At 46.2% G+C, this 12,912-nt stretch overlaps 1 protein-coding gene across 1 annotated transcript in view; it reads right to left on the bottom strand.

Annotated features, from left to right (window-relative positions):
• Positions 1-12,912, bottom strand: part of LOC139269259 (seizure 6-like protein) — a 287,174-nt gene that overhangs the window by 137,146 nt on the left and 137,116 nt on the right. Inside the window, exon 14 of the mRNA XM_070888347.1 lies at positions 5,078-5,272. Within this exon, the coding sequence (XP_070744448.1) occupies positions 5,078-5,272 (195 nt within the window). The remainder of the gene's footprint in view (positions 1-5,077; positions 5,273-12,912) is intronic.

Below are 12,912 nucleotides of genomic sequence, written 5' to 3'. Positions count from 1 at the left end.
CTCTCTCTCTCTCTCCTGCCGCCTCTCTCTCCCTGCCGCCCCTCTCTCTCTCCCTGCTGCCCCTCTCTCTCCCTGCCGCCTCTCTCTCTCCCGCCCCTCTCTCTCTCTCTCCTGCCCCTCTCTCTCTCCCGCCCCTCTCTCTCTCTCTCCTGCCCCTCTCTCTCTCCCACCCCTCTCTCTCTCTCTTCTGCCCCTCTCCCTCTCCCGACCCTCTCTCTCTCTCTCTCTCTCCTGCCCCTCTCTCTCTCCCTGCTGCCCCTCTCTCTCTCCCTGCTGCCCCTCTCTCTCCCGCCGTCTCTCTCTCTCTCTGTCTCAGTCAGAGGCTCAGCGGCTGGCTCAGAAAACTTGGTGAAATGCGGGCCCCATATCCCGTGCAGGGCCCCACTTCCCATTGCGGTTTTGGGCGGGAGCTGTCAGGGACGGGGTCCGGAGGACGCAGTTGCAGAAGAAAGAGAAAATACAAATAGTCACTCTGTATATAAATACAAGTTGTTGTACTGTACTGTACTGTCCATTTTGGCCATCTTTGACTCTTTCCCGTCCTTTCTATGCTTTGACAGACAGCTAGATCAACCAACTGAGCACAGTACTGTTACAGCAGTTCGAATTCATCTTGCTGAAATATATGGTTGTGGTATCAATCACGTTTACATCATTGGTCACTGTAGCGAAATGATGGATTGCTTGTGGATCCTAAGCAAATGGTTCATTTTAAATATATTGCTGGTACTGTATCTCCTTGGCATCACTCATGGTTTCGCTTGTCAGGAAAAGAAGAGTGATAGACAATATCTGCGATGATAGCGCTGTCAAAATTTCCTAGCATTTCCCTGAGAATCCACCTCAACCCCTTGCTCCATAAAATATTAGTTACCTGCTTGACATTGGAAAATTATTTTCCAACACTGAAAATTTTACTTTAAAAAAACACGATCGCTAAAACAGTGATAACACTGACACATGCAAGTCATTATGGCCCTATAATGGGAGTGTGCAAAAACAGACATGTAGGTGGTATTTATACAGGAGGTTTGATCGTACCTTCAGTACATTATAAAATGAAAATAAAAACTGATTCCATAGGACTACATAAAAACATAGAAAATAGGTGCAGGAGTAGGCCATTTGGCCCTTCGAGCCTGCACCGCCATTCAATAAGATCATGGCTGATCATTCACCCCTTTCCTGCTTTCTCTCCATACCCCTTGATCCCTTTAGCCGTAAGGGCCGTATCTAACTCCATCTTGAATATATCCAATGAACTGGCCTCAACAACTCCCTGCGGTAGGGAATTCCACAGGTTAACAACGCTCTGAGTGAAGAAATTTCTCCTCATCTCAGTCCTAAATGGCTTACCCCTTTTACTTAGACTATGTCCCCTGGTTCTGGACTTCCCCAACATCGGGAACATTCTTCCTGCATCTAACCTGTCCACTCCCGTCAGAATTTTATATGTTTCTATGAGATTCCCTCTCATTCTTCTAAACTCCAGTGAATACAGGCCCAGTCGATGCAGTCTCTCCTCATATGTCAGTTCTGCCATCCCGGGAATCAGTTTGGTGAACCTTCGCTGCACTCCCTCAATAGCAAGAATGTCTTTCCTCAGATTAGGAGACCAAAACTGAACACAATATTCCAGGTGAGGCCTCACCAAGGCCCTGTACAAGTGCAGTAAGACCTCCCTGCTCGTATACTCAAATCCCCTAGCTATGAAGGCCAACATACCATTTGCCTCCTTCACTGCCTGCTGTACCTGCATGCCAACTTTCAATGACTGATGTAACATGACACCCAGGCCTCATTGCACCTCCCCTTTTCCTAATCTGCCACCATTCAGGTAATATTCTGCCTTCGTGTTTTTACCACCAAAGTGGATAACCTCACATTTATCCACATTATACTGCATCTGCCACGCGTTTGCCCACTCACCTAACCTGTCCAAGTCACCCTGCAGCCTCCTAGTTTCCTCCTCACAGCTCACACCACCACCCAGTTTAGTGTCATCTGCGAACTTGGAGCTATTACACTCAATTCCCTCATCCAAATCGTTAATGTATATTGTAAATAGCTGGGGTCCCAGCACTGAGCCCTGCGGCACCCCACTAGTCACTGCCTGCCATTCTGAAAAGGACCCGTTTATCCCGACCCTCTGTTTCCTGTCTGCCAACCAATTCTCTATCCATGTCAGTACATTACCCCCAATACCATGTGCTTTAATTTTGCACACCAATCTCTTGTGTGGAACCTTGTCAAAAGCCTTTTGAAAGTCCAAATACACTACATCCACTGGTTCTCCCTTGTCCACTCTACTAGTTACATCCTCAAAAAATTCTAGAAGATTTGTCAAGCAGGATTTCCCTTTCATAAATCCATGCTGACTTGGACCGATCCCGTCACTGCTTTCCAAATGTGCTGCTATTTCATCTTTAATAATTGATTCCAACATTTTCCCCAATACTGATGTCAGGCTAACCCGTCTATAATGACCTGTTTTCTCTGTCCCTCCTTTCTTAAAAAGTGGTGTTACGTTAGCTACCCTCCAGTCCATAGGAACCGATCCAGAGTCGACAGACTATTGGAAAATGATCACCAATGCATCCACTATTTCTGGGGCTACTTCCTTAAGTACTCTGGGATGCAGACTATCAGGCCCTGGGGATTTATCGGCCTTCAATCCCATCAATTTCCCTAACACAATTTCCCGCCTAATAAGGATTTCCTTCAGTTCCTCCTTATCACTAGACCCTCGGTCCCCTAGTATTTCCGGAAGGTTATTTGTGTCTTCCTTCGTGAAGACAGAATCAAAGTATTTGTTTAACTGGTCCGCCATTTCTTTGTTTCCCGTTATAAATTCACCCGAATCTGACTGCAAGGGACCTATGTTTGTCTTCACTAATCTTTTTCTCTTCACACATCTATAGAAGCTTTTGCAGTCAGTTTTTATGTTCCCAGCAAGCTTCCTCTCATACTTTATTTTCCCCCTCCTAATTAAACCCTTTGTCCTCCTCTGCTGTATTAAAAAATTATCCCAGTCCTCAGGTTTGCTGCTTTTTCTGGCCAATTTATATGCCTCTTCCTTGGATTTAACACTATCCTTAATTTCCCTTGTTAGCCATGGTTGAGCCACTTTCCCCATTTTATTTTTACTCCAGACAGGGATGTACAATTGTCGAAGTTCATCCATGTGATCTTTAAATGTTTGCCATTGCCTATCCACTGTCAACCTTTTAAGTATCACTTACCAGTCTATTCTAGCCAATTCACGTCTCATATCATTGAAGTTACCTTTCCTTAAGTTCAGGACCCTAGTCTCTGAATTAACTGTGTCATTCTCCATCTTAATAAAGAATTCTACCATATTATGGTCACTCTTCCCCAAGGGGCCTCGCACAACAAGATTGTAAATTAGTCCTTTCTCATTACACATCACCCAGTCTAGGATGGTCAGCCCTCTAGTTGGTTCCTTGACATATTGGTCTAGAAAACCATCCCTAATAAACTCCAGGAAATCCTCCTCCACCGCATTGCTACCAGTTTGGTTAGCCCAATCAATATTTAGATGAAAGTCGCCCATGATAACTGCTGTACCTTTAATGCATGCATCCCTAATTTCTTGTTTGATGCTGCCCCCAACCTCGCTACTACTGTTTTGTGGTCTGTACACAACTCCCACTAGCGTTTTCTGCCCTTTGGTATTCTGTAGCTCCACCCATACAGATTCCACATCATCCAAGCTGATGTCCTTTCTTACTATTGCATTAATTTCCTCTTTAACCAGCAACACCACCCCACCTCCTTTTCCTTTCTGTCTATCCTTCCTAAATGTTGAATACCCCTGGATGTTGAGTTCCCAGCCTTGGTCACCCTGGAGCCATGTCTCCGTGATGCCAATTACATCATATCCGTTAACTGCTATCTGCGCAGTTAATTCATCCACCTTATTCCGAATACTCCTCGCATTGAGGCACAGAGCCTTCAGGCTTGTCTTTCTAACACACTTTGCCCCTTTTTTTTCTTTTCTTATGGCCCTTTTTGCTTTTTGCCCTCCACTTTTACTTTTCTTCTTTCTATCTTTTATTTCTGCCCCCATTCTACTTCCCTCTGTCTTCCTGCATAGGTTCCCATCCCCTTGCCATATTAGTTTAACCCCTCCCCAATAGCACTAGCAAACCCTCCCCCTAGGACATTGGTTCCGGTCCTGCCCAGATGCAGACCGTCCGGTTTGTACTGGTCCCACCTCCCCTAGAACCGGTTCCAATGTCTCATGAATTTGAATCCTTCCCTTCTGCATCACTCCTCAAGCCACGTATTCATCTTAGCTATCCTGTGATTCCTACTCTGACTAGCTCGTGGTACTGGTAACAATCCTGAGCTTACATAGGATATGCGGCACAGAAACAGGCCATTCGGCCCAACTAGTCCATGCCAGTGCTAATTCTCCACTCGAGCCTCCTTCCATCTTCCCTCATCTAACTCTATCAGCATAACCCTCTAGTCCCTTCTCCCTCATATGCTTGTCTAGCCTCCCCTTAATGCATCTATAGTATTCGCTTCAACCACTCCCTGTGGTAGCGAGTTTCATATTCTCACCACTCTCTGGGTAAAGAAATTTCTTCTGAATTCCCCATTGGATTTCTTGGTGACTATCTTATATTCATGGCCTCTAGTTAAGCTCTTCCCCATAAGTGAAACCATGCTCTCTATATCTACTCTTATCAAAACCTTTCATAATTTTAAAGCCCTCTAGTCGGTCACTCATCAACCTTCTTTTTTCAAGAGAAAAGAGACCCAGCCTTTTCATTCTTTCCTGAGATGTATACCCTCGCATTTCTGGTATCATTCTTGTAAATCTTCTCTGCACCCTCTCCAGTGCCTCTATATCCTTTTTATAATATGGTTTGTGTGTGTCTTCTTTGCCTCATTCAATTTTATAGGTCAAGTCCAAGTCCATTAACACTCCTAGCAGCAGGTCTCCTTCAGAAACACTGTGGTACTTCCATTATAGAAGTATATCACTGCAGTTATCCCCTTGACTGCCAGTTCAGTGGAACAACGTTGGACAATGGACTTTCCTTACTTTTTTCACAGAATGGGGGATCACTGCTCCAGGTAAGATCCCACTGGCAGGTGAGGGTGTCACTTCCTAAGATGTCATATCCTGGGTCGCACTGATAGGTTATCATGGTTCCACAGACCATTTCTCTGTGGGAAGTGGTTTTCCAGCCATTGGGAATCTCGGGAAGATCTGAGCAGGTGTCATTTCGAGAAACCTCTGCAAGAAGAAGAGAAAACAAATATAGGGGTCAGAACCAAAAATGTTGAGTCTTTAAGCAGACCACCTTTCTTCCCCCACTACCAATTTCAGGCTCTTTTGAAGGTTCTAACCCATGTCCTTCCGGATGTACTAGGGGACCGAGGGTCTAGAGATCTCATAGAAACGTATAAGATTCTGACGGGACGGGACAGGTTAGATGCCGGAAAGAATGTTCCCGATGTTGGGGAAGTCCAGAACCTGGGGACACAATCTTAGGATAAGGGGTAGGCCATTTAGGACTGGGATGAGGAGAAACTTCTTCACTCAGAGAGTTGTTAACCTGTGGAATTCCCTGCCGCAGAGGCCAGTTCATTGGATATATTCAAGAGGGAGTTAGATATGGCCCTTATGGCTAAAGGGATCGAGGGGTATGGAGAGAAAGCAGGAAAAGGGTACTGAGGTGAATGATCAGCCATGATCTTATTGAATGGTGGTGCAGGCTTGAAGGGCCGAATGGCCTACTCCTGCACCTATTTTCTATGTTTCTATGTTTCTATGTCTATGTCGCGGTATGGTTCCACACAGTGTCAGCCGCAGCTCAGTGGGTAGCACTCTCGCCTCGGAGTCAGACGGTTGTGGGTTCAGCTTAGATTTGATGCTGGAGCATAAAACCTAGGCTGACACTCGCAGTGCAATACTGAGGGAGTGCTACACCGTCGGAGGTGCCGTCTTTCGGATGCGATGTTAAACCGAGGCCCTGTTTGCTCTCGAAAGTGGAGGTAAAAGATTCCACAGCACTACAACAACAACAATTATTTATATAGCGCCTACGTAGTAAAACGTCCCAAGGCGCTTCACAGTAGTGTTATCAGACAAAACAAAGAAATTTGACACCGAGTCACATAAGAAGAAATTATGGCAGATAACCAAAAGCTTTGGTTAAAGAGGTAGATTTAAGGTGCGTCTTAAAGGAGGAAAGAGAGATAAAGAGGCACAGAGGTTTAGGGAGGGTCTTCCAGAGCTTAGGGCCCAGGCAGCTGAAGGCACGGCCACCGATGGTTGAGTGATTATAATCAGGGATGCTCAAGAGGGCAGGATTTGAGGAACGCAGACATCTCATGGGGCTGTGAGACTGAAAGTGATTACAGAGATAGGGAGGGGCGAGGCCTTGGAGGGATTTGTAAATAAGAATGAGAATTTTGAAAGCGAGGCTTTGTTTAACCGGGAGCCAATGTCGGTCAACGAGCACAGGGGTGATGGGTGAGCGGGACTTGGTGCGAGTTAGGACACGGGCTGCCAAGCTTTGGGTAGAATGTGGGAGGCCAGCCAGGAGTGCCAACCTCGAGTGCATTGGAGTAGTCAAATCTCGAGGTAACAGAGGCATGGATGAGGGTTTCAGCAGCAGATGAGCTATTTCAGAGTAGAGCAGGGGTGTTCTCCTGGTGGCCTGACCAATATTTATCCCTTGCGCACAGCAAGGTCCCACAAACAGCAATGTAATAATGACCAGATAATCTGTAACAGTGATGTTGGTCGCAGGATAAATATTGGCACTGCAAATAATCCCCCCCTCTTCAGAATAGTACAATGTGCTCCTGAGAGAGCAGACGGGGGACTGGTTTAACATCTCACCCCGAAAGACAGCACCTCCGACAATGCAGCACTCCCTCAGTACTGGCACTGGAGTGTCAGCCTAGATTATGTGCTCAAGTCTCGGGACTAGGTGAAGGCTAAAAGCCTCAAAAATATGCTACCCCTTTAAAAGCCGCGTGAATAACCCAGAACTTGTACCTCATGGCCGAATCCGATTTACAGTGCCAACTGCGTTCCGCTCTTCATGTAATATTTATTTATGAAGCGGAAATAAAAAAATGATGCAAGTACCAAGTTGAAGATGCTCAATTACATTATTCAGGGAAAATGTGATGAATTTCTTTTCTGTCTGTTTGATACGCAGCAGTGCGCCGCGTTATAAATCAAAACAAACGAAGCAAGGAAGAATAGAACATTGGTCTGTCGCTGGCATAAGTAAAAACATCAGGGATTAGCAAGGCTCAATACTAATACTGGCTGAAATCCTGATCTGGGATGAGGCAGTGTAATGGCCAGATTCCTTCAGGTCACTCAATAAATGTTATTTACCCTCACACCCCTATATTGTCAAGCGAATCAAATTAGCCACAATGAATATTAACTACTAGTAACACAGTCAAGAAGATCAGCCCTGGTGAGACCACACCTGGAGTATTGTGCACAGTTTTGGTCTCCTTACCTAAGGAAGGATATACTTGCCACAGAGGGAGTGCAACCAGACTGATTCCTGGGATGGGGAGATTGTCCTATGAGGAGAGATTGAGTAGACTAGGCCGATATTCTCTCGACTTTAGAAGAATGAGAGGTGATCTCATTAAAATGTACAAAATTCTTACAGGGCTGACAGGGTAGATACAGGGAGGATATTTCCCGTGGCTGGGGAGTCTAGAACCAGAGGTCACAGTCTCAGAATAACTGGTCGGCCATTTAGGACTGAGATAAGAAGAAAATTCTTCACTCAGAGGGTGGTGAATCTTTACAATTCTCTACCATAGAGGGCTGTGGAGGCTTAGTTGTTGAATAAATTCAAAGACTGAGATCGATTTTTGGATATTAAGGGAATCAAGGGATATGAGGACAGTGCAGGAAAGTGGAGTTGAGGTAGAAGATCAGCCATGATCTCATTGAATGGCGGAGCAGGCTCGAGGGGCCGAATGGCCTACTCCTGCTCCTATTTCGTATGTTCTTGTGATAACGTCTCTATAGTTTTCCTGTCAATCTGATTTTCACAGTTGATATTTGTTCATTATCCTTATGGACCAAAATATCTCTCGTGGGCTCCCCAATTACTTAGATGGTGAACGCACTGCCCCGTTGTGGATATGAGCAACGTTCCCTTTAAACTGCGCGACCTTGGGGCGCTCCAGGGGTCCCGCGCAGCCAGCGAGCCGGCCTTTAAATTGAAAAAACCGTGCCAGCGCGGACTTTCGAATGGGCTCAGTGGTAATGCTTCCTGTTGTGCTCCAGGAATCCCGCGCAGCCAGCTTGTCAGTGCAAAAATTGCAAAGGCGAGCTATTTAGAATGATCCCTTAAAGGGGCCGTACGGTGCCAAGAAAAAATGAGAGGCAACATTGGTCAGGAGACACGTAGAATAGGAATGTCTCAGGTTCAGCAGTCTGACCTCTGATGAGTTATTGGATCTCAGTTGGGGGGGGGGGGGGTGGTCAACAATTGAATCCAGTGATGCACTCTGACTCAGTTTGGAGATTATATTACAGTGCACCTTCCTGGAATCCCCCATTCCAGTAAAAATAGCTTTAAGAGTGCCATGTCTCAGTGGTAGCACTCTCATCTCTGAATCAGGCAGTTGTGGGTTGAAGTCCCATCCCAGAGACCTGAGCACAAAAATCTAGGCTGACATTCCAGTGCAGTACTGAAGGAGTGCCGCACTGTCTTTGGGATGAGACGTTAAACCGAGGCTCCATCTGCTCTCTCGGGTGGACGTAATTAATTTATCCCTCAACCAACACCACTAAAACAGATGATCTGGGCATTATCACATTGCTGGTTGTGGGAGCTTGCTGTGCACAAATTGGTTGTTCTGCTTCCTACAGTGACTACACTCCAAAAGCACTTCATTGGCTATAAAGTGCAGTGGGACGTCCTGAGGTCGTGAAAGCCGCTATATAAATGCAAGTTTTTCTTTTATTTATGCATTGCTGCAATATCTATAAGAATGTCAACGGAACCTCTCTAACATACAAATATGAATAGTTCTGTAGGGATTTTCATCAGTGGGTCAGTGGCCAATGAATCAATGTAATGTGGTACTGAGCTACACAGACCATAAAGGCCCTGGGTTCAATGATGGGGTCGCACTGAGTTAAATGAATCCCAGTCAGAGCATTGGTAGAGGACCAGACTTTGTCTCAGCTGTGGCTCAGTGGGTAACACACTCGCCTCTGAGTCAGAAGGCTGTGGGTTCAAGTCCCACTCCAGGGACTTGAACACAAAAATTTTAAGCTGATATTCCAGTGCAGTGTTGAGGGAGTGCTGCACTGTCAGAGGTGCTGTCTTTTGAATGAGACATTAAACCGAGGCCCCGTCTGCCCTCTCGAGTGAACGTAAAAGATCCCATGGCACTATTTCGAAGAAGAGCAGGGGAGTTATCCCTGGTGTCCTGGCCAATATTTATCCCTCAATCAAAATAACAAAAAACAGATTATCTGGTCATTATCACATTGCTGTTTGTGGGAGCTTGCTGTGCGCAAATTGGCTGCAGCATTTCCTATATTACAACAGTGTCTGCACTCCAAAAGTACTTCTTTGGCTGTGAAGCACTTTGAGATGTACGGTGGTTGTGAAAGGTGCTATACAAATGCAAGTCTTTCTTTCTTTCTCAATGTACCTCAGCTAGGGAGAAAGGGCAAATAATAACTGTTGGGGGTTCTTACTCCCGATTTCCATTTGCCAATCCTCGACATGTTAAAGACAGGGGCAGGCCTGGTGGGGATGCACCCTGTGTTTGAATAGCCTCACTGTGCAGGGCCAAACCTGACATGTGGCTGCTCAGATGTTCAGGGGATATGTGCGTCGTCGGCAAGGCCAGCATTTATTGCCCATCTCTTTGAGAAGGTGGTGGTGAGCTGCGTTTTTGAACCGCTGTAGTCCGTGATACTTCTTTGTAGCGGTTTGGTACAACTTAGTGGGTGGTGAATATCTGGAATTCTCTACCCCAGAGGGCTGTGGAGGCTCAGTCATTGAGTATATTCAAGACGGAGATCGATTGATTTTTGGATATTAAGGGAATCAAGGGATATGGGGATAGTGGAGTTGAGGTAGAAGATCAGCCATGATCTCATTGAATGGCGGAGCAGGCTAGAGGGGCCGAATGGCCTACTCCTGCTCTTAATTTTTATGTTAATGGCTTACTCATTGTAGGCAGTCCCTCGAAATCGAGGAAGACTTGCTTCCACTCTAAAAGTGAGTTCTCAGGTGACTGAACAGTCCAATACGGGAATCACAGTCCCTGTCACAGGTGGCACAGACAGTGGTTGAAGGAAAGGGTGGGGAATCTGGTTTGCCGCACGCTCCTTCTGCTGCATGTTGTTTTCTGCATGCTCTCGGCGACGAGACTCGAGTTGCTCAGCGCCCTCCCGAATGCGCTTCCTCCACTTAGGGTGATCTTTGGCCATTGGCTTACTAGGCCATTGTAGAGGCCTAGTCAAGAGTCAACCACATTGCTGAAGGTCTGGAGTCACATGTAGGCCAGCCTCCCTTCCTTAAAGGACAATGTGACAGATTAGAAAAAGGGGAGGTGCAACGTGACCTGGGTGTCATGGTACATCAGTCATTGAAGGTTGGCATGCAGGTACAGCAGGCAGTTAAGAAAGCAAATGGCATGTTGGCCTTCATAGCGAGGGGATTTGAGTACAGGGGCAGGGAGGTGTTGCTACAGTTGTACAGGTCCTTGGTGAGGCCACACCTGGAGTATTGTGTACAGTTTTGGTCTCCTAACCTGAGGAAGGACATTCTTGCTATTGAGGGAGTGCAGCGAAGGTTCACCAGACTGATTCCCGGATGGCGGGACTGACATATCAAGAAAGACTGGATCAACTGGGCTTGTATTCACTGGAGTTCAGAAGAATGAGAGGGGATCTCATAGAAACGTTTAAAATTCTGATGGGTTCAGACAGGTTAGATGCAGGAAGAATGTTCCCAATGTTGGGGAAGTCCAGAACCAGGGGTCACGGTCTAAGGATAAGGGGTAAGCCATTTAGGACAGAGATGAGGAGAAACTTCTTCACCCAGAGAGTGGTGAACCTGTGGAATTCTCCACCACAGAAAGTTGTTGAGGCCAATTCACTAAATATATTCAAAAAGGAGTTAGATGTAGTCCTTACTACTAGGGGGATCAAAGGGTATGGCGAGAAAGCAGGAATGGGGTACTGAAGTTGCATGTTCAGCCATGAACTCATTGAATGGCGGTGCAGGCTCGAAGGGCCGAATGGCCTACTCCTGCACCTATTTTCTATGTTTCTATGTTTCTATGTGACAATCCAGTACTTTCATAGGTGCCATTACTGATACTCGCTTTTTTAATTCCAGGCCTCCGGATTACTGGTCCAGTCACATAACCACTATGCGGCTGCACCCCTCAGGCCGGCACGAGTCAGGGTCTTCGGGAGCGGAGGAGATGAACATTGGGGAAGAAAATCCGAGTGAAGCAAAGCAGAGAGCAGCAGGTGGCTGGATCTGATTTTGAAGCAGTAATTCAATCCCGTGGCTCTGCTCATCCTCATAAATCACTCAAGCTTTACTTCCCCCTGTTCATATCACACCAGCCAAGAATGAATTACTGCCTTATGCATCACTGCCAGCAAATTTACTGGCTTGTAATTATACAGTTTAAAAGTGTCTATTAATGACTTAGTTTAATTGAAGCCTTTGGACGTGTTTACATCCTACTTCTCGGTTCTGGCTGGCGTGAATATATTAAAATTCTCACCTGACAGGCAAATGGACAGTTCCGATTATCAAGCAGCGAGAATGTCTGAGAGCCACATATTATATGCAAGTGACACAATAAGGTTTTCATAACAACGAGATGATTTTCCTTCTTGCTTCCTCTACCAATGTTCTTTCCTTTCATAGAATGACACAGCACAGAAGGAGGCCATTCGGCCCATCATTACTGTGCCGGCTCTTTGAAAGAGCTATCCAATTAGTCCCACTCCCTTCTGCTCTTTCCCCCATGACGGGCGTTCCCAGTCCCAAACTTCATTTTAAAGGGTGGAGGATGCCTGTGCGTGAATTCTTTTAACGTGTGGTGGTCGTTGTACACCAGCCACCACATGGGCTTGATAGAGCAAGGTCTTGGTCCAGTGGCAAGGATTAACCAAGATGACTGGAAACATAGAAACATAAAAAATAGGTACAGGAGTAGGCCATTCGGCCCTTCGAGCCTGCACCACCATTCAATATGATCATGGCTGATCATGCAACTTCAGTACCCCATTCTTGTTTTCTCTTCATACCCCTTGATCCCTTTAGCCGTAAGGGCCACATCTAACTCCCTTTGAGACCAGGCTCTGCTTCATGGGCCAAGTACACACACACACACAAACATACTCCGCCTTCCACCTTCGCGCAGGTCCTCTCTCCCTGGGATTCATAGGACGCAGTGTAGGCCTCCCGAACTCGCTGTTGGCCCATGCCACTCCTTCCCTGGGCCCCGACCTCGCCGCTGCTAAAGGCCTCCACTTCCGACCTCTTAGCACGAACCCTTCAATTTTTCCCCCCTTCCAGTATTTATCCAATTCCCTTTTGTAAGTTATTATTGAATCTGCTTCCACCATCCTTGTAGGCTGTTTATTCCAGATCGTAACAACCTGCTGTGTAAAAAAAACCTAGTACTTTTACCAATTATCTTAAATCTGTGTCCTCTGGTTACCAGCTCTCCATCCAATGCAAACACTTTTTCCCTGTCGACTGAAAACCCCTCAGAATTTTGAGTACCGCTATTAAATTTCCCCTTAACCTTCTCTGCTCTGAGGAGAACAACCCCAGTTTCTCTAATCTCCCAAAATAACTGATGTCCCGCATCCCTGGTATAATTCTGGTT

The sequence above is a fragment of the Pristiophorus japonicus genome, chromosome 8 (assembly GCF_044704955.1).
Source record: "Pristiophorus japonicus isolate sPriJap1 chromosome 8, sPriJap1.hap1, whole genome shotgun sequence".
NCBI classification, from domain to species: domain Eukaryota; kingdom Metazoa; phylum Chordata; class Chondrichthyes; family Pristiophoridae; genus Pristiophorus; species Pristiophorus japonicus.
Note: the sequence above shows the minus strand (reverse complement) of the source record. Positions and strands in the feature narration are given on the sequence as shown.